Below are 22,621 nucleotides of genomic sequence, written 5' to 3' on the forward strand. Positions count from 1 at the left end.
TTTTTGTGACTCCTCTCTTTGGCCGGTGTTTTTCTGTGACTTAGCTCTGACCTAACATAATCGTTTGGTTTGCTTTCGCTGTAAAGCCTTTTTGAAATCGGACACTGTGGTGGGATTAACAAGAAGTGTATCTTTAAAATGGTGTAAAATACTTGTATGTTTGAGGAAATTTAATGTTGGGATTTCTGTTGTTTTGAATTTGGCCCCCTGCACTTTCACTGGCTGTTGTCATATCGATCCCGTTAGTGGAATCTCAGCCCAAAGAGGTTTTAACCACCTAACTGAAGAACTCAATTTAACCTTGCGCAATACCCTAGATGGAGTTGCACCCCTAAAAACTAAAAACATTTGTCATAAGAAACTAGCTCCCTGGTACACAAAAAATACCAGAGCTCTGAAGCAAGCTTCCAGAAAATTGGAACGGAAATGGCGCCACATCAAACTGGAAGTCTTCCGACTAGCTTGGAAAGACAGTAGCGTGCAGTATCGAAGAGCCCTCACTGCTGCTCAATCATCCTATTTTTCCAACTTAATTGAGAAAAATAAGAACAATCCTACATTTATTTTTGACACTGTCGCAAAGCTAACTAAAAAGCAGCATTCCCAAAGAGAGGATGCCTTTCACTTCAGCAGTAAATAAATTCATGAACTTCTTTGAAGAAAAGATCACGATCATTAGAAAGCAAATTATGGACTCCTCTTTAAATCTGCGTATTGCTCCAAAGCTCAGTTGTCTTGAGTCTGCACAACTCTGCCAGGACCTAGGATCAAGAGAGACACTCAAGTGTTTAGGTACTACATCTCTTGACACAATGATGAAAATAATCATGGCCTCTAAACCTTCAAGCTGCATACTGGACCCTATTCCAACTAAACTACTGAAAGAGCTGCTTCCTGTGCTTGGCCCTCCTATGTTGAACATAATAAACGGATCTCTATCCACCGGATGTGTACCAAACACACTAAAAGTGGCAATGATTAACCTCTACATCACCAGAGGAACAGAGGATGAGTAGGATAAGGGTACGGCTAAAGGCTGTAAGAACTGCTACCCGAGTGGCCACCTATCCAGGTGAATAGGTTCAGAGCTTGCGGTAGAAATCCGGAGATATGCAGAAAAATAAGTCCAATGTGCTCTGGTTTGAGTCGTGCTGTGCAGACTGGTGAGAGTTGTCTGGGCTAAAGGTAGCTGATGAGCAGTGGCAAGCTGACTACTAGCTAGCAGCTAGTTAGCTGGCTAGCTTCTGTTGGGGGTTCCAGTTCAAAAGTAAAGAAAATAGCAGATTCATACCACATTGTGTGAGGCGGATTGCAGGAGAGTATGTTGAAGTTGAGATATAATATATGTGAAAAAATATATGTGAAGAAAAAAGATATAAAAAGATCTATTCACGGGACAGGACAAGATGAGGACGAAAGACGTCTGACTGCTACGCCATCTTGGATAATGAGGGGAAAAGGGACCACATTATTAGGGAGAGGCACATGGGCAATTAACAGCTCATTACACAACATACACTTCGTATTACTTTCTTAGCTACAGTATACATATTTCCCTGGCATATTACATCATTTATGTAGCAACATATAAGACACTTTTGGACTCACTGTTGTGCTGTGCTCTCTTGAACAGGAAGGTGGCACATAACAGCCTGCTTGGAGTTTGTCAAAAGCCACCTAAAAGAATCAGACCATGAGAAACAAGATTGTTTGGTCTGATGTAATCAAAATCGAACTCTTTGGCCTGAATGTCAAGCATCACGTCTGGACAAAACCTGGCACCATCCCTATGGTGAAGCATGGTGGTGGCAGCATCATTCTGTGGGGATGTTTTTCAGCAACAGAGACTGGGAGACGAGTCAGGATCGCAACCTGTATGGTACAGATGTCAATTGTTTTGGTCCTAAAATTAAACTGGTATACTTTTTTATTTATCACAATTTTCTTTAGCCAATTCTGTTCTTTAATGCAAGGCCGGTAGACAGGTCCCTTGCCTCCGACATTTTTGCGTAATGCTGCAATCAGTTTGTTGCAATTTTGGATAGAGCGGACATTTACGATATTTTTGTTAACTGCATGTGTGACATAACTCCACCAATCATATTTATGATATTATTTGCAAAGATTATACCATTTAAAAAAAAAATATTTTTTAAAAATAGGTATATTTCAGTATAACTACAAAATTTGTTCTGTCTTTTCTGGTGGATTAAACTGAAATTGCAACCAGCTTTAATTACTGAACATAAGAGCAGCGTCAACTCACCATCAGTACGACCAAGAATATGACTTTCGCGAAGCAGATCCTGTGTACTGCCTTTCACTCAGGACAACGGAATGGATCCCAGCCGGCGACCCAAAAAAACGACTTCGTAAAAGGGGGAAACGGAGCGGTCTTCTGGTCAGACTCCGGAGACGGGCACATCGTGCACCACTCCCTAGCATTCTTCTCGCCAATGTCCAGTCTATTGACAACAAGGTTGATGAAATCCCAGCAAGGGTAGCATTCCAGAGGGACATCAGAGACTGTAACGTTCTTTGCTTCACGGAAACATGGCTCACTGAAGAGACGCTAATCGGAATCGGTGCAACCAGCGGGTTTCTCCACGCATCGCGCCGACAGAAACAAACATCTTTCTGGTAAGAAGAGGGGCGGGGGCGTATGCTTCATGGTTAACGTGACGTGGTGTGATCATAACAACATACAGGTACTCAAGTCCTTCTGTTGTCGACCGCATTATCTTCCAAGGGAATTCTCTTCGATTATAATCACAGCCGTATATATTCCCCCCAAAGCAGACACATCGACGGCTCTGAACGAACTTTATTTGACTCTTTGCAAACTGGAATCCATTCATCCGGAGGCTGCATTCATTGTAGCTGGGGATTTTAACAAGGCTAATCTGAAAACAAGACTCCCTAAATTTTATCAGCATATCGATTTCGCAACCAGGGCGGGAAAAACCTTGGATCATTGCTATTCCAACTTCCTCGACGTATATAAGGCCCTGCCCCGCCCTCCTTTTGGAAAAGCTGACCACGACTCCATTTTGTTGATCCCTGCCTACAGACAGAAACTAAAACAAGAAGCTCCCACGCTGAGGTCTGTTCAACGCTGGTCTGACCAATCTGATTCCACACTCCAAGACTGCTTCCATCACGTGGACTGGGATATGTTTCGTATTGCGTCAGACAACAACATTGACGAATACGCTGATTCGGTGAGCGAGTTCATTAGAACGTGCGTTGAAGATGTCGTTCCCATAGCAACGATTAAAACATTCCCAAACCAGAAACCGTGGATTGATGGCAGCATTCGCGTGAAACTGAAAGCCCGAACCACTGCTTTTAATCAGGGCAAGGTGACCGGAAACATGACCGAATACAAACAGTGTAACTATTCCCTCCGCAAGGCAATCAAACAAGATAAGCGTCAGTATAGAGACAAAGTAGAATCTCAATAAAACGGCTCAGACATAAGAGGTATGTGGCAGGGTCTACAGTCAATCACGGATTACAAAAGAAAACCAGCCCAGTCACGGACCAGGATGTCTTGCTCCCAGGCAGACTAAATAACTTTTTTGCCCGCTTTGAGGACAATACAGTGCCACTGACACTGCCCGCAACTAAAACATGCGGACTCTCCTTCACTGCAGCCGACGTGAGGAAAACATTTAAACGTGTCAAACCTCGCAAGGCTGCAGGCCCAGACGGCATCCCCAGCCGCGCCCTCAGAGCATGCGCAGACCAGCTGGCTGGTTTACGGACATATTCAATCAATCCCTATCCCAGTCTGTTGTTCCCACATGCTTCAAGAGGGCCACCATTGTTCCTGTTCCCAAGAAAGCTAAGGTAATTGAGCTAAACGACTACCGCCCCGGAGCACTCACTTCCGTCATCATGAAGTGCTTTGAGAGACTAGTCAAGGACCATATCACCTCCACCCTACCTGACACCCTAGACCCACTCCAATGTGCTTACCGCCCAAATAGGTCCACAGACGATGCAATCTCAACCACACTGCACACTGCCCTAACCCATCTGGACAAGAGGAATACCTATGTGAGCATGCTGTTCATCGACTACAGCTCGGCATTTAACAGAATTGTTAGCTAGATTACTTGTTGGTTATTACTGCATTGTAGCTCAGTGGTCCTTCTGTAGCTCAGTTGGTAGAGCATGGCGCTTGTAAAGCCAGGGTAGTGGGTTCGATTCCTGGGACCACCCATACGTAGAATGTATGCACACATGACTGTAAGTCGCTTTGGATAAAAGCGTCTGCTAAATGGCATATATTATTATTATTATTAGAAGCACAAGCATTTCGCTACACTCGCATTAACATCTGCTAACCATGTGCTAACCATGTGTATGTGACAAATACAAATAGCAATATTTTGGATATTTCATTTTCAAATAACCGAAAGTGAGAGGTTGTAATGTGAATGAAGGAAAAACTGCTATTCTTTAACACGGTCTGAGCCATTCTTACTAGTTTGGGTTTAAGTATAGTTTTGTATGACTGAAGCCTTTAATGAGAGGTCCAGTGCGTTAATATTCATTATATAAATAGCCCCGTTTAATTTTGTCTGGCTTGCCATTCCAAACAAAGTGGAATATTTTTTCGTGTAATTTTAAAAAGAAGTCGTGAGGTGAAGGTAGGGCCATAAGTAAATATGTAAACTGGGATATGACTAAAGAATTACTCAGGGTGGTTTTTCCACAAATAGACAGCTGTTGTCCTTTCCATGGAAGGAAATATTTCACTTTATATTAGCATTTATTGTAGTGAGATAATTTCTTTATTTCAGGATATTAATACTGAGTATGTCCACTTCACTATCAGACCATTTTATTAGTAAACTACAAATAATGTAAAAGTAGAGATACAATACGTAATATTGTGCACTAATTCTAAATCCTCTTGCGGGTTTAAAATAAAACAGGAATTGTCAGCATACGACATCTTTGTTTTTTAAGCCCCTTGATATTATTGTTGGATCTGATTTTAATAGCTAACATTTCGAGGGCCATAATAAATAGATATGCCGATAGTGGACAACCTTGTTATACTCCTCTTGACAGTTTAATACTTTCTGAGAAGTAGACGTAATTGACTATTTTACACCTAACGTTACTATACATAACTTTAACGCATTGTATAAGAGATTCTCCTAAATTAAAATAGTACAGACATTTCTATATAAATTCTATTTATACTTTATCAAAGGCCTTTTCAAAGTCAGCTATGAAAAACAGGCCTGATTTCCCTGATTTTTCAGTTTCCAGTACTTATCTTATATTATCTCAAATGTATAGTCCATGTAAAAAAAAAAACGTTTTGATTAATAATTGTTTGATTACCTTTTTAATTCTATGTGCTATGCATATCGCTAGGATTTTGGCATCACAACACTGAAATGTTATGTTTTTTTTAGGTGGACTGGATCTTTATTTTTACCATCTGGGTCCTGTTTCAGTAATAGTGAAATCAGACCTTAGTGAGCATTTTAAAGTCTACAATTTTTATAGAAGTGGTTAAAACATGTTAATAGAGGACCTTTGAATATATTGATTTGATATACTTCAACTGGTATGCCATCCATCCATGGAGTTTTCCCAGACTTAAAGGCTTTCATTGCATCTAGAAGTTCCTCCTCTGTAATTAGACCTTCACATGAGTCTTTCTGTATAGTTGTTTATTTACTCTATTAATAGAAACAAATCCTTACAATTAACTTCAGTTAGTGGTGAATGATTGTCTTTCAAAATATTGTTTGGTGAATCATGGATGACTCTTCCTTTTATTATCCCCCAATAAGAAATAGGTAGGGTGGAAACCTTTTTTAAACATTTGTTTTACCCTCTTTTTCCTCCCCAATTGGTAGTTACAGTCTTGTCCCATCGCTGCAACTCCCGTACGGACTCGGGAGAGGCGAAGGTCAAGAGCCGTGCGTCCTCCAAAACACAACCCAACCAAGCCGCACTGCTTCTTGACACAATGCCCGGAAGTCAGCCGCACCAACCTGTCGGAGGAAACACTACCACAGGAGTCGCTAGATCGCGATGGGACAAGAACATCCCTGCCGGCCAAACCCTCCCCTAACCCGGACAACGCTGGGCAAATTGTGCACCACTCCATGAGTCTCCCGATCGCGGCCAGCTGCGACAGAACCTGGACTCGAACCCAGAATCTATAGAGGCATTGCCTTAGACCACTGCTCCACTAGGAGAGTGGCGTCACGGCCAGGGACGAAAAGGCTAGCGACCTTTCGGTTACTGGCCCAACGCTCTAACCGCTAGGCTACCTGCCGCTCCCCTGTGTGTGGGTGAATCATAAAGGAACAGATCACGAGACTAAAAAACTTGCGAAACATTTGTGTGTGCTTCAACTGGAGGAACAGGCTAACAAGGAGGCATTTCTGATTCTTCATTTGTGAAATGACTCAGACCACTGCACCATTCGGGAGGCCTCGGTAGGGTGGAAACCTGTCCAGTTCTCCCAACTGTGGTCTGTTGTGATCAGGGAAACATTTTCCACCAAGTTCACTTTATTTAAAAATATATATATAACACTTGATCTTCTTTGAATAAGCTCCTCCATGTATTTTTGTTATTCTGTGCCTCTAAAGTTGTTATTGCTATCTACAGTATCTGTACTGTTAGTTTCGCCATCCAGTTTTTAAGATGAACTCTTTTGACCTACATAGTTTTTGTTTTAAAGATGAGTACAACTATCCAAAGGTGCAGAATTATGGGCAATTACTCACCCTGTATACATATTTCACCAAACAATGTCATACATATCACATCAAATATGATTTCAGATGTGTTTTGAAAGCACATTGTGTGCAGGATTCATTCATCAGCATAATCACAATCCAATTCCATGTATTCAATACAAAGGTTGGTTTTCTCATTAGTGCACAGAAGAACACTAGAAATAAGGAAAGGTGAATACAATGGAGGAACACAACTGATATGAATGTATAGTATAGGCCTAAGTCCACACCAAAGCAAAGCTCTATAACGGAAGGTCACAATGCTGGAGTTGATTACTTAGTTTTAACCCAAAGTTACATAGAAGTGGCCCCAACTACATTCTCTGCAATATTGTAAAAGAATATCATTACATTTAGACAGTCCTATTGCCTAAATATTTCCATATATTTCCATTGTACATGGTCTGACACTGATGGGATGATTTAGAATTCCATGCAGTAGTATTTACTGATTGACGGAAACAGTGAACACAATTACACACTTTTCACTTCTGACGAAAACAATATGTTACTATTTTGTGAACAAAACACTTAAGTGAATTTTGCATTCACTGATAACATTTTGTATTTGATGTTTTACAAAATGTGGTTTAAGATATGCAAGTCCGGTACTAAGGCAAAAAATGAATCATTTGATCATTGCTATTCGGCTATAGAAACCTGTCAAAACATATCCCAACATTTCTTGTACACAATTAAGAAAAACTGTAATGAATGTTCATGGAATCACATTTATAGTTGTTGATGAACAGAGAAGGAATTTGGTCTGCTTTTGAATTGATATAATCTGGGTCTATGAAACCGGACAATAAATGAATCATAGTATCAAGTACTGTAATGAATCGTAGTATCAACTAATGAATCATAGTATCAAGTACTGTAATGAATCGTAGTATCAACTAATGAATCATAGTATCAACTACTGTAATGAATCGTAGTATCAACTAATGAATCATAGTATCAACTAATGAATCATAGCATCAACTACTGTAATGAATAGTAGTATCAACTAATGAATCATAGTATCAACTACTGTAATGAATAGTAGTATCAACTAATGAATCATAGTATCAACTACTGTAATGAATCATAGTATCAACTAATGAATCATAGTATCAACTAATGAATCATAGTATCAACTACTGTAATGAATCATAGTATCAACTAATGAATCATAGTATCAACTAATGAATCATAGTATCAACTACTGTAATGAATCATAGTATCAACTAATGAATCATAGTATCAACTACTGTAATGAATCGTAGTATCAACTAATGAATCATAGTATCAACTAATGAATCATAGTATCAACTAATGAATCATAGCATCAACTACTGTAATGAATAGTAGTATCAACTAATGAATCATAGTATCAACTACTGTAATGAATCGTAGTATCAACTAATGAATCATAGTATCAACTACTGTAATGAATCATAGTATCAACTAATGAATCATAGTATCAACTACTGTAATGAATCATAGTATCACCTAATAATCATAGTATCAACTACTGTAATGAATCGTAGTATCAACTAATGAATCATAGTATCAACTACTGTAATGAATCATAGTATCAACTAATGAATCATAGTATCAACTACTGTAATGAATCATAGTATCACCTAATAATCATAGTATCAACTACTGTAATGAATCATAGTATCAACTAATGAATCATAGTATCAACTAATGAATCATAGCATCAACTACTGTAATGAATCATAGTATCAACTACTATAATGAATCGTAGTATCAACTAATGAATCATAGTATCAACTACTGTAATGAATCATAGTATCAACTAATGAATCATAGTATCAAATAATGAATCATAGCATCAACTACTGTAATGAATCATAGTATCAACTAATGAATCATAGTATCAACTACTGTAATGAATCATAGTATCAACTAATCTTATGGAAATATAAGAAACGGATGAATCTTGTATCCATCCATCCATATGAGAAAACCCAGACATGAGACACAGATGGTAGAGAGGTGCTCACGCCAGCACGGAGCTGATTTATTAGGAACTGCAGGACACAGTTGGTTTGGCTTTAAAAAGTCTACACTCAGCACTCTAATGTACAACAATAGCAAGAGATCATCCCACTTTCTTTTCAATCCTCCTTTCACTTCCTTCTTATCCTCCCTCTCCTCACTTCCCACCCACCCTCCACCACTAGCCAAGTACAGTGTGTGTGTAATAATAACAATAATAATATTGAAGAGCTTATATTTGTCCTATTTCACACATATATTAATACGCATGTGTGAATTGGACATGTGTTTTTATGCATATCCCAACTCCCTCTGAAACACCCTCAGAGAGTGGGGTCACGGCCAGGGACAGAAAGGCTAGTGACCTTTCGGTTACTGGCCCAACGCTCTAACCGCTAGGCTACCTGCCACCCCCCTGTGTGTGTGTGAATCATAACGGAACAGATCACGAGACTAAAAAACGTGTAAAACATTTCTGTGCACGTCATCTGGGAGAACAGGCTAACAAGGAGGCACGATTCTTAATTTGTGAAATTATTTCGGAATAATGTGTTAGGACACTTGTTTAATGTAATGAACAATTTGTTGTCCAGTAAAATGAACATATATCAAATTCTAAAACCAAAGCTGTTCTTCCCTTTTGTTTGGGCGTGTTGGATGGATTGTCTTAACGTGGTCCCTTCACCAAGGACACTACCAGAGCCAAGGCATCTCACTAGTTTAACACGGCATCCTCTCTTTGTCTCCTTTCCTTCATCTGAACTGGACTGGTTAAAGCTTATTCCCTGTGGGCATTGGCCATATTTCTGCCAGGAATCCTAACCTTTCTTTTATGATCAGTGTAGACAAAGGAAAGGAGATGAGAAATGCCCCCATTGACAGGATTGAGATACACCCATGGTCATGATGGCAACACAAACATAAAACAGCACCAGCTCATTGTATATGACAAAGGGTATATCACAGTAATATTTATTTAATGTCAGAGGTAAAACAACATATTTACTGTTAAAACATCTTAATTGGTGTATAAATGGTTCACTACTGGTTTGAAAAGACATCTCATTTTGCTCAAGGTCAACGGGATGCCTGTGGTGGGGTATTAGCATGAGGGCTATGCAGGTGTGAGGATACTACACCTGTCTGGTCTCACACATTTGTCCATGGTGTGACAACACACTTGTTTGATTGTTACTTAGGTGTAACATAGCTGCAGGTTCAATTAGTGATGGAATAAAGACCAAGCCATCCTCCAAAATCAATATGGCAACAATGACAGGCACCCCAACTGAACTATGTCTTTGGCCTGAGGGTATACAAGGCAATATGCACATTGTTTCTTGAGGTTGGTGATGTTGTTGGTTGCATGCATATAAGTGATTAGAGTAGTGGGGGTGGGGGTGGGGGTGGGGGGGGAGAAATAGATGAACAAATACAGAGTGCATTTGAGTGTGAATTAGTATTTATGCAAGGAATAAAAAATAAAAAAGCTACAACATTTCAACAAAGACCCCATCTTGTATTCCCTGTGGTGGTCTTTCTTAGACAGTGGATCCCCTGAATTAGATAGTTTTTGTCTTGTTCATCAACAACCTCAGTGGCTCTTCTCTACTCCAGCAATCATGAGGGTAAGTGAAATGTCTGAGCATCGTTCTCAAAACGTCTTTGCATCATTGAACGTCCCTCTAATCATTTCCCATGGGTCGGTCTCTCAGGCCCCGGGTCATGGTCAACATTTCCCCTAGGCTGACCGTGGGCGTGGGAGGGGTGCCTCCGGATGCCTGACAGCTGGTCAGGCCGGGTGTAAACCAACCAGCAAGGAGGAGATCCTACAGGCTCCTCCTCTGTCTGTGTGGCGCCACAGAGGGCCCTGGCCACTAGGGGGCAGAGTTTGACATGGAGTCCACCGAGTTCACACTGCAGGAAGACAAGCGGCTGTTGGCAATGGACACCTCGGGGTGCTGGAGGGAGAGAGAGACAAGAAGGGCCTTCTACGCCATCAAAAGGAACATAAAATTTGACATACCAATTAAGATCTGGCTAAAAATACTTGAATCAGGTGTACAACCAACCAAGAATTCACAACATGGGACAAACACCAAATTGAGACTGCATGCAGAAATCTGCAAAAATTTCCTCTGTGTACAACATAAAACACCAAATAATGCATGCAGAGCAGAATTGGGCATATACCCGCTAAATATCAAAATCCAGAAAAGGGACGTTAAATTCTACAACCTCCTAAAAGGAAGCGATTCCCAAACCTTCCGTAACAAAACCATCACCTACAGAGTGCTGAACCTGGAGAAGAGTCCCTTAATCATGTTGGTCCTGTGGCTCTGTTCACAAACAGACGCCACAGAGCCCCAGGACAGAAACACAATTAGACCCAACCAAATTATGAGAAAACAAAAAGATAATTGCTTGAAACATTGAAAAGAATTAACAAAAAAACAGAGAAAACTAGAATGCTATTTGGCCCTAAACAGAGAGTGCATAGTGGCAGAATTCCTGACCACTGTGTCTGACACAAAATTAAGGAAAGCTTTGACTATGTACAGACTAGCCTTGCTATTGAAAACGGCCTCCGTAGGCAGACCTGGCTCTCAAGAGAAGACAGTCTATGTGCATACTGCCTACAAAATAAGGTGGAAACTGAGCTGCACTTCCTAATCTCCTGCCAAATGTATGACCATACTAGACCATACATATTTACCTCAGATTACACAGACCCACAAAGAACTTGAAAACAAATCCAATTTTGATAAACTCCCATATCTATTGGGTGAAACACCACAGTGTGCCATCACAGCAGCAAGATTTGTGACCTATTGCCACATGAAAAGAGCAACCAGTGAAGAACAAACACCATTGTAAATACAACCCATATTTATAGTGAGAGAGAGAGGGGGAGCGAGAGAGAGAGGGGGAGCGAGAGAGAGAGGGGGAGGGAGAGAGAGAGGGGGAGCGAGAGAGAGAGAGAGAGGGGAGCGAGAGAGAGGGGAGAGGGGGAGCGAGAGAGAGAGAGGGGGAGCGAGAGAGAGAGAGGGGGAGCGAGAGAGAGAGGGGGAGCGAGAGAGAGAGAGGGGGAGCGAGAGAGAGAGAGGGGGAGAGAGAGAGAGAGAGGGGGAGCGAGAGAGAGAGAGAGGGGGAGCGAGAGAGAGAGAGAGGGGGGAGCGAGAGAGAGAGAGAGGGGGGGAGCGAGAGAGAGAGAGAGGGGAGCGAGAGAGAGAGAGAGGGGGAGCGAGAGAGGGGGCGAGAGAGAGAGAGGGGGAGCGAGAGAGAGAGAGGGGGAGCGAGAGAGAGAGGGGGAGCGAGAGAGAGAGGGGGAGCGAGAGAGAGAGGGGGAGCGAGAGAGAGAGGGGGAGCGAGAGAGAGAGGGGAGCGAGGGGGAGAGAGAGAGGGGGAGCGAGAGAGAGGGGGGAGCGAGAGAGAGGGGGGAGCAGCTACGTCCCTTCCGTCTTCAAGAGAGCGAGAGTTGCACCCCTTCTGAAAAAGAAAAAACCTACACTCGATCCCTCCGATGTCAACAATTACAGACCAGTATCCCTTCTTTCTTTTCTCTCCAAAACTCTTGAACGTGCCGTCCTTGGCCAGCTCTCCCGCTATCTCTCTCTGAATGACCTTCTTGATCCAAATCAGTCAGGTTTCAAGACTAGTCATTCAACTGAGACTGCTCTCCTCTGTATCACGGAGGCGCTCCGCACTGCTAAAGCTAACTCTCTCTCCTCTGCTCTCATCCTTCTAGATCTATCGGCTGCCTTCGATACTGTGAACCATCAGATCCTCCTCTCCACCCTCTCCGAGTTGGGCATCTCCGGCGCGGCCCACGCTTGGATTGCGTCCTACCTGACAGGTCGCTCCTACCAGGTGGCGTGGCGAGAATCTGTCTCCTCACCACGCGCTCTCACCACTGGTGTCCCCCAGGGCTCTGTTCTAGGCCCTCTCCTATTCTCGCTATACACCAAGTCACTTGGCTCTGTCATAACCTCACATGGTCTCTCCTATCATTGCTATGCAGACGACACACAACTAATCTTCTCCTTTCCCCCTTCTGATGACCAGGTGGCGAATCGCATCTCTGCATGTCTGGCAGACATATCAGTGTGGATGACGGACCACCACCTCAAGCTGAACCTCGGCAAGACGGAGCTGCTCTTCCTCCCGGGGAAGGACTGCCCGTTCCATGATCTCGCCATCACGGTTGACAACTCCATTGTGTCCTCCTCCCAGAGCGCTAAGAACCTTGGTGTGATCCTGGACAACACCCTGTCGTTCTCAACCAACATCAAGGCGGTGGCCCGTTCCTGTAGGTTCATGCTCTACAACATCCGCAGAGTACGACCCTGCCTCACACAAGAAGCGGCGCAGGTCCTAATCCAGGCACTTGTCATCTCCCGTCTGGATTACTGCAACTCACTGTTGGCTGGGCTCCCTGCCTGTGCCATTAAACCCCTTCAACTCATCCAGAACGCCGCAGCCCGTCTGGTGTTCAACCTTCCCAAGTTCTCTCACGTCACCCCGCTCCTCCGTTCTCTCCACTGGCTTCCAGTTGAAGCTCGCATCCGCTACAAGACCATGGTGCTTGCCTACGGAGCTGTGAGGGGAACGGCACCTCAGTACCTCCAGGCTCTGATCAGGCCCTACACCCAAACAAGGGCACTGCGTTCATCCACCTCTGGCCTGCTCGCCTCCCTACCACTGTGCAGTGGGAACAGTAACTGTGCAGTGGGAACAGTGTGTGTGGATGGATGTAACTGTGCAGTGGGAACAGTGTGTGTGGATGTAACTGTGCAGTGGGAACAGTGTGTGTGGATGTAACTGTGCAGTGGGAACAGTGAGTGTGGATGTAACTGTGCAGTGGGAACAGTGTGTGTGGATGTAACTGTGCAGTGGGAACAGTGTGTGTGGATGTAACTGTGCAGTGGGAACAGTGTGTGTGGATGTAACTGTGCAGTGGGAACAGTGTGTGTGGATGTAACTGTGCACTGGGAACAATGTGAGTGGATGTAACTGTGCAGTGGGAACAATGTGTGTGGATGTAACTGTGCAGTGGGAACAGTGTGTGTGGATGTAACTGTGCAGTGGGAACAGTGTGTGTGGATGTAACTGTGCAGTGGGAACAGTGTGTGTGGATGTAACTGTGCAGTGGGAACAGTGTGTGTGGATGTAACTGTGCAGTGGGAACAGTATGGGTGGATGTAACTGTGCAGTGGGAACAGTATGTGTGGATGTAACTGTACAGTGGGAACAGTGTGGGTGGAGGTAACTGTGCAGTGGGAACAGTATGTGTGGATGTAACTGTACAGTGGGAACAGTGTGGGTGGAGGTAACTGTGCAGTGGGAACAGTGTGGGTGGATGGATGTAACTGTGCAGTGGGAACAGTGTGGGTGGATGGATGTAACTGTGCAGTGGGAACAGTGTGTGTGTGGATGTAACTGTGCAGTGGAAACAGTGTGTGTGGATGTAACTGTGCAGTGGGAACAGTGTGTGTGTGGATGTAACTGTGCAGTGGGAACAGTGTGTGTGGATGTAACTGTGCAGTGGGAACAGTGTGTGTGGATGTATGTAACTGTGCAGTGGGAACAGTGTGGGTGGATGGATGTAACTGTGCAGTGGGAACAGTGTGTGTGGATGTAGCTGTGCAGTGGGAACAGTGTGTGTGGATGGATGTAACTGTGCAGTGGGAACAGTGTGGGTGGATGGATGTAACTGTGCAGTGGGAACAGTGTGTGTGGATGGATGTAACTGTGCAGTGGGAACAGTGTGTGTGGATGTAACTGTGCAGTGGGAACAGTGTGGGTGGATGGATGTAACTGTGCAGTGGGAACAGTGTGGGTGGATGGATGTAACTGTGCAGTGGGAACAGTGTGGGTGGATGGATGTACCTGTGCAGTGGGAACAGTGTGTGTGGATGTAACTGTGCAGTCGGAACAGTGTGAGACAGAGTATTGGTATATGTGTGTAAGTATGTACCGATCCTGTGTGTGTGCCCTCACATGTCTCCTGAAGATCCTGTCCAGCAGGCTGCGTCGGGGAGGCTCGGGGGGGGTGTTCCAGTCCAGATCTGGGGGTCTGGTCCCCTGGGGCCCAAACACGTTCAGATCACTGAAACACTCTGTATCTATCATCTATACAGAGGGAGAGAGAACGAGGGGGAGAGGGGTTCAGTATATTAGAGTTAGTGTAAGGACAGTATATCAAAACCACCAATAATTTAGTCTTTCAGGTTACGTTGCAGACTACCTCTGAGAAGAAACCAGAGGAGAGGGACAGACGTCTCAGTTAGTTCACCCACCTCGTGCTGCCATGGGATGGACACGCAGCCTGTAGAGAATTTGAAGTAGAAGTCGTTGTCGGTTTGGTCCAGATTTACTCCCTTGACTGTAGAGAACTGCTCAATGTCCAACACATCCTTACAGTACACCGCCCGGGGCTGATAGAGAGAAGAGAGGAATGGAGGAAGAGAGGGAATATGTATGGAGGGAAGGAGGGAGGGAGAAGAGAGGGAATATGTATGGAGGGAAGGAGGGAGGGAGAAGAGAGGGAATATGTATGGAGGGAAGGAGGGAGGGAGAAGGGAGGGAGAAGAGAGGGAATATGTACGGAGGGAAGGAGAAGAGAGGGAATATGTATAGAGGGAAGGAGGGAGGGAGAAGGGAGGGAGGGAGAAGTAGAGTTAATCAACCATGAATGTAACTGATTGAAACAGTTGGTTGGTTATATATTGAACACTTCCTGGTTTTGTGTTTCTACTGCTGAAGCAAGACCAGAGATACAATCCTCCTCCTCCTCTTCTACTTACGTCCGGTACGAAGGAGGGCTCCTGGATGCCTGCCTCCAGCCTTTTAAAGTTGATGTTCCTGAAGAAACAGTGAGCCTTCACCCCTGATGACCCCTCTGCTGTACAGCCCAGTCTCTGCTTAGGATCTTTGGTCAACAGCTGGAGAGAGAGAGAGAGAAGTAGAAAGGATGATGCAATGTACAGATGCTTATTTTAAAATATAATGGGATCAGCTACTCAGGGTGATTACCCAATATAGTCTGAGGTTCCTTACGACACACTAACTAGGCCTTAGTCTGAGGTTCCTTACGACACACTAACTAAGCCTTAGTCTGAGGTTACTTACGACACACTAACTAGGCCTTAGTCTGAGGTTCCTTACGACACACTAACTAGGCCTTAGTCTGAGGTTACTTACGACACACTAACTAGGCCTTAGTCTGAGGTTCCTTACGACACACTAACTAAGCCTTAGTCTGAGGTTACTTACGACACACTAACTAGGCCTTAGTCTGAGGTTCCTTACGACACACTAACTAGGCCTTAGTCTGAGGTTCCTTACGACACACTAACTAGGCCTTAGTCTGAGGTTCCTTACGACACACTAACTACGCCTTAGTCTGAGGTTCCTGACGACACACTAACTAGGCCTTAGTCTGAGGTTCCTAACGACACACTAACTAGGCCTTAGTCTGAGGTTCCTGACGACACACTAACTAGGCTTTAGTCTGAGGTTCCTGTCGACACACTAACTAGGCCTTAGTCTGAGGTTCCTGACGACACACTAACTAGGCTTTAGTCTGAGGTTCCTGACGACACACTAACTAGGCTTTAGTCTGAGGTTCCTGACGACACACTAACTAGGCTTTAGTCTGAGGTTCCTGACGACACACTAACTAGGCCTTAGTCTGAGGTTCCTGACGACACACTAACTAGGCCTCCGTCTGAGGTTCCTGACGACACACTAACTAGGCCTTAGTCTGAGGTTCCTGACGACACACTAACTAGGCCTCCGTCTGAGGTTCCTGACGACACACTAACTAGGCCTCCTTCTGAGGTTCCTGACGACACACTAACTAGGCCTTAGTCTGAGGTTCCTGACGACACACTAACTAGGCCTTAGTCTGAGGTTCCTTACGACACACTAACTTGGCCTCCGTCTGAGGTTCCTGACGACACACTAACTACGCCTTAGTCTGAGGTTCCTGACGACACACTAACTAGGCCTTAGTCTGAGGTTCCTGACGACACACTAACTAGGCCTCCGTCTGAGGTTCCTGACGACACACTAACTAGGCTTTAGTCTGAGGTTCCTGACGACACACTAACTAGGCCTCCGTCTGAGGTTCCTGACGACACACTAACTAGGCCTTATGTCACGCCTTGGTCATTGTATTTTGTGTTTTTGTTATATGTTTGGGTAGGCCAGGGTGTGACATGGGTTTATATGTTGTATTCGTATTTGGGGTTTGTATTATTTGGGATTGCGGCTGATTAGGGGTGTGTCTAGTTAGGCTTGGCTGCCTGAGGCGATTCTCAATCTGAGTCAGGTGCTTGTCGTCGTCTCTGATTGAGAACCGTATTTAGACAGCCTGACTTTCGCTGTGTATTTTGTGGGTGTTTGTTCCTTTCTCTGTGTTGTAGTCACCAGATAGGCTGTAATTAGTTTCACGTTTAGTTTGTTGTTTTCTTATATCAGTTATTTCATGTACCGTTTTCATTCATTAAAGTCATGAGTAACCTACACGCTGCATTTCGGTCTGACTCTCTTCTTACAACAGACAAACGTCGTTACAGAAACACCCACCACTCACAGACCGAGCAGTGTGTAAACTGGCAGGAGCTAAAGGACGACGTTATGGACAGCAGAAGCATGGAGTATGCGACGTGGGAGGAAATCGTCAGGTGGGCGGCCGACCCAGAGCGAGTGCAGGAGCCCGCCTGGGATTCGCTTCAGCAGTGTGAAGAGGGCTACAGGCTAATGGAGTCAAAAAGGAAAACACGGCGACGCAGAGCGAAAACCGAAAGTAACGGGGGAAAAGCGCAGAGAGAGAGTGGCTGAGTCAGGAGTCAGACCTGAGCCTACTCTCCCTGTTAATTGTGAGGAGCAGCAATATAAGGACTTCTGGTCTTGGGAGATGATATTAGACGGAAAAAGGACCCTGGGCGCAGCCGGGAGAATATCGCCGTCCCAAGGAAGAAATAGATGCAGCTACAGCGGAGAGGCACTGGTATGAGGAGGCAGCACGGCGACGCGGTTGGAAGCCGGAAAAGCAGCCCGAAAAAAAATATTGGGGGGAGGCTAGAAGGGAGAATAGTTATGCCAGGTAGGAGACCTGCGCATACTCCCTGTGCTCACCGTTGGGCTAGAGAGACCGGGCAGGCACCGTGTTATGCTATGGAGCGCACGGTGTTTCCAGTGCAGGTGCAGGGCCAGGTGCGGCACATACCAGCCCTTCCTATTGGCCGGGCTAGAGTGGGCATCGAGCCAGGTAAGCTTGGGCAGGCTCGGTGCTCAAGAGCTCCAGTGCGCCTGCACGGTCCGGTCTATCCAGAGCCACCTCTATACACCAGTCCTCCGGTAGCAGCTCCCCGCACCAGGCTTCCTGTGCGTGTCCTCGATCCAGTACCACCAGTTCCAGCACCACGCACCAGGCCTCCAGTGCGCCTCGCCTGTTCAGCGCAGCCAGCGCTTTTCTCCTCTCCTGCGCTATCGGAGTCTCCCGCCTGTTTAGCGCAGCCAGAGCCTTTCTCCTCTCCTGCGCTGCCGGAGTCTCCAGTCTGCCCAGTGCCGCCAGTGCTCCCAGTCGGCCCAGCGCCGCCAGTGCTCCCAGTCTGCCCAGCGCCGCCAGTGCTCCCAGTCTGCCCAGCGCCGCCAGTGCTCCCAGTCTGCCCAGCGCCGCCAGTGCTCCCAGTCTGCCCAGCGCCGCCAGTGCTCCCAGTCTGCCCAGCGCCGCCAGTGCCGCCAGTCAGTCCAGATCTACCCGACAACCAGTCTCTTCCAGATCTGCCCGACAACCGGTCTCTTCCAGATCTGCCCGACAACCGGTCTCTTCCAGATCTGCCCGACAACCGGTCTCTTCCAGATCTGCCCGACAACCGGTCTCTTCCAGATCTGCCCGACAACCGGTCTCTTCCAGATCTGCCAGCCAGCCAGGATTTACCGGAGCCTACTACCAGCCTGAGCTTCATCGCAGTACCGGGCTTCCCCTCAGTACCGGGCTTCCCCTCAGTACCGAGATGCCCCTCAGTCCCGAGATGCCCCTCAGTCCCGAGATGCCCCTCTGTCCCGAGCTGCCCCTCTGTCCCGAGCTGCCCCTCTGTCCCGAGCTGCCCCTCTGTCCCGAGCTGCCCCTCTGTCCCGAGCTGCCCCTCTGTCCCGAGCTGCCCCTCTGTCCCGAGCTGCCCCTCTGTCCCGAGCTGCCCCTCTGTCCCGAGCTGCCCCTCAGTTATGTGGGGATCTGAGTGAGGACTATTAGGCCATGGTCGGCGGAGAAGGTGGATGATCCCAGGACGCGAAGGGGAGGAACTAGGACATTAATGGAGTGGGGTCCACGTCCCGAGCCAGAACCGCCACCATGGACAGACGCCAACCCGGACCCTCCCTATGCTCTTGAGGTGCGTCCGGGAGTCCGCACCTTAGGGGGGAGTTCTGTCACGCCTTGGTCATTGTATTTTGTGTTTTTGTTATATGTTTGGGTAGGCCAGGGTGTGACATGGGTTTATATGTTGTATTCGTATTTGGGGTTTGTATTATTTGGGATTGCGGCTGATTAGGGGTGTGTCTAGTTAGGCTTGGCTGCCTGAGGCGATTCTCAATCAGAGTCAGGTGCTTGTCGTTGTCTCTGATTGAGAACCGTATTTAGACAGCCTGACTTTCGCTGTGTATTTTGTGGGTGTTTGTTCCTTTCTCTGTGTTGTAGTCACCAGATAGGCTGTAATTAGTTTCACGTTTCGTTTGTTGTTTTCTTATATCAGTTATTTCATGTACCGTTTTCATTCATTAAAGTCATGAGTAACCTACACGCTGCATTTCGGTCTGACTCTCTTCTTACAACAGACGAACGTCGTTACACCTTAGTCTGAGGTTCCTGACGACACACTAACTAGGCCTTAGTCTTATCAATCAATGTGCTCTCACCACCCTACAGATGGCCTTGGTGTCTTCTGTAAACTTGTCGCTGTACTCCTCCTCTTCCTCTTGTACCCTCTTCTCCACCTCCTCCCGCTTCACTCGTTCTTTGCGTGCACGGAAGGGTGAGCGTCCAGCGGTCATCTCGTAGATGAGACATCCCAGCCCCCACCAGTCTGGACTCATCCCATAGCGCTCGTTGTTGATCACCTCCGGAGCTACACACACACAGCACAACACCAGATTGTCCCAATGCCATGTTCTCATCATGCAGGTTTGATGATATCTTATTTGTATGGTAAAAGGTATAAATTGATAATGTATTACTATAATGTAAGGTTTTTGTTCAATGATTTTATAGATGTATTATAAATGTATTGTAATAGCATATGGAGGTGTCTCACCCATGTAACCCACTGTTCCCACTCTGCCTCGTATGGGGTCCCCTTCAGCCACTTTGATGGCCAGGCCCAGATCTGAGATCCGGATGTGTCCTACAGCATAGGGGAAGAGGTCAGGGGTCAAAGATCAGTCATATTTAGCAGAGAGCCTCTCTGAGTTCAGACATTATCCCAGTAATTACTGTATGCTATTGTACAGTAGGAAGAAGGTTAACTCACCATTATCATCTAATAAAATATTCTCTGGCTTTAAATCCCTGCGAAAAAGTTCAAAAACCACAGTTAGTTTGGTGCATTTGACATTGGGACTAAACCCAATACATCATGTGTTGACATCACGTGATCTCTGGAGACATTGGTTTAGCGAATGACAATCAGAAGAACAGACAGTTGATTAGGGTATAGGTGGAAGTAGATAGAAATGGGTTGCCCCCAACTGATCTGTAATATCTTGCAATCTGGAACTAGATCTGTGTTTAAGGGCACCTTCTATTCTGTGAGTGTAGGTGCTATGACAAAAAGCGGTCACCTGTAGACGATGGATTCCTGGTGTAGGTGGTCCAGGCCGCAGCAGATCTGGGCAGCATAGAACTGGACCCTGTCCTTCTCAAAGCCTGGGGTCCCCATGCTATAGATGTGGAACTTCAGATCTCCTCCATTCATTAAGGTCAACACTAGACACAGAGCGTCTTTGGTCTCATAGGCATACGCTAAACTCACCTAGAGAGAGGGGGCAAAGTCACAGGGGCAGAGATCAGAGATCAGACAGAGAGACAGAGCGAGAGAATAAAGTGAAAGTGTATTGTGTATGGTCATTTATCCTAATAAATAACAGGACTCACAACAAATCTGCTGTTGACCTTCTCTAGTATTTGTTTCTCATTGAGGGCCATGGACTCTCCTTTCCTCTTCTTAATCCTCTTCTTCTCTAACTTCTTACAGGCATACATCTTCCCTGTGGCTCGCACCTGGCACGCACACACCTGATAGAATGCACACAGTATTATACCATGGGCCAGTTAATCTCACAATCACAATTTTCTAACAATTCTCCTAAGAGGAAAAATTTGCCTCACCTCTCCGAATCCACCCTTCCCCAGTACTCTGTACTGTCGAAACGTATCCTTGGCTATTGGCTGCCTGAAAACACACATCGGCCATTAATGTACAGCTGAATAATAGTATACCGTACATCATGGAGCATAATAATACTAACCTGGGTGCAAGCCTGATCCTGCTTTAGCCAACTTGTAATGTTGCATGGAGAAAGTACCAGGCTAATAGTGAACATTCAAATATTCTCTAAAAACATCAGACATTTATTTGATTTTGTAGGAGTTTTTAGGTAGCACTCACCTCTCCAGCATCTTCCACTGTAGGAAACGGTCAAAGTACATGCTGTTCTGATAGTCCAAGAAGGGAGCTCCTCTCAGGTAGTGATTGAGAGCTCTGAGAGCACAGACAACTAGAGGTTACTGGTTAAAACCCTGAGACAACAGACAGCAGCTGCAGTTACAGTTAACAAGGGGCTCAGCCAGCTGGTGGTCCCTCCAGGGTGTTAGTGCTTCAGCCAACCCCTCTCTGTGTTTCTTCATTGTCAAACATTACCTTGTCCCCCAGGCTCTTCCACAAGTGCTATACAGTGCTATGAAAAAGTATTTGTCCCCTTCCTAGTTCTCTACTTTTGTATATTCTTGATACTGAGTGTTATCTAATCTTCAACCAAGATTTAATAAGGAACAAGCTGTTTAATAATAATATCATAGTTGATGAGATGTAATACGAACAAAGGAAGATTCCCTTACTTGCGACAGTCACTGAAGATCTCCTTGCAGGGGTGGAGCTCCAGGTTCTCTCTACACTGCTCAGCAAGGCTCTCTGCTGCCTCCACACACTCGGATGACTACACACACACACACACACACACACACACACACACACACACACACACACACACACACACACACACACACACACACACACACACACACACACACACACACACACACACACACACACACACACACACACGTTATATTTCTCTAATAGCTGTACATCTACATTCACCAATCCTCCTTTAGACTGACAAACCTGTTTAGACAGGAACTTCCCAATAATCTGATCTCCTCTGCTTTTTCGTTTCTCATCAGGCACCAGCTCATAGTCGTCCTAAAGAACACAACATCCCATTATTAAACACTGACAGTACATATCAGACCTGGTTCAACATCCCATTATTAACCACTGACAGTACATATCCGACCTGGTTCAACACCCCATTATAAAAGACTGACAGTACATATCAGACCTGGTTCAACACCCCATTATTAAACACTGATAGTACATATCAGACCTGGTTCAACACAACATCCCATTATTAAACATTGACAGTACATATCAGACCTGGTTCAACACAACATCCCATTATTAAACACAGAGTACATATCAGACCTGGCTCAACACAACATCCCATTATTAAAGACTGACAGTACATTTCAGACCTGGTTCAAA

The 22,621-nt window shown here is 45.3% G+C and overlaps 1 protein-coding gene across 2 annotated transcripts in view; it reads right to left on the reverse strand.

Annotated features, from left to right (window-relative positions):
* Positions 1–9,731: 9,731 nt before the first annotated feature.
* LOC124036540 (G protein-coupled receptor kinase 5-like) overlaps positions 9,732–22,621 on the reverse strand; it is a 57,884-nt gene continuing 44,994 nt past the window's right edge. The window contains exons 4-16 of one of the 2 annotated variants that reach the window (XM_046351247.1): positions 22,202–22,279; positions 21,916–22,013; positions 21,467–21,559; positions 21,187–21,250; positions 20,953–21,093; positions 20,640–20,830; positions 20,330–20,367; positions 20,114–20,203; positions 19,719–19,927; positions 15,599–15,736; positions 15,092–15,229; positions 14,770–14,924; positions 9,732–10,753 (exon numbers count right to left, since the gene is read on the reverse strand). In XM_046351247.1, coding sequence (XP_046207203.1) covers positions 10,705–10,753; positions 14,770–14,924; positions 15,092–15,229; positions 15,599–15,736; positions 19,719–19,927; positions 20,114–20,203; positions 20,330–20,367; positions 20,640–20,830; positions 20,953–21,093; positions 21,187–21,250; positions 21,467–21,559; positions 21,916–22,013; positions 22,202–22,279 — 1,482 coding nt within the window. In that variant the 3' untranslated portion in view covers positions 9,732–10,704. The remainder of the gene's footprint in view (positions 10,754–14,769; positions 14,925–15,091; positions 15,230–15,598; positions 15,737–19,718; positions 19,928–20,113; positions 20,204–20,329; positions 20,368–20,639; positions 20,831–20,952; positions 21,094–21,186; positions 21,251–21,466; positions 21,560–21,915; positions 22,014–22,201; positions 22,280–22,621) is intronic. The other variant, XM_046351246.1, reaches the window with a different exon arrangement.

This window comes from Oncorhynchus gorbuscha, linkage group LG05 (genome assembly GCF_021184085.1).
Source record: "Oncorhynchus gorbuscha isolate QuinsamMale2020 ecotype Even-year linkage group LG05, OgorEven_v1.0, whole genome shotgun sequence".
NCBI lineage: Eukaryota > Metazoa > Chordata > Actinopteri > Salmoniformes > Salmonidae > Oncorhynchus > Oncorhynchus gorbuscha.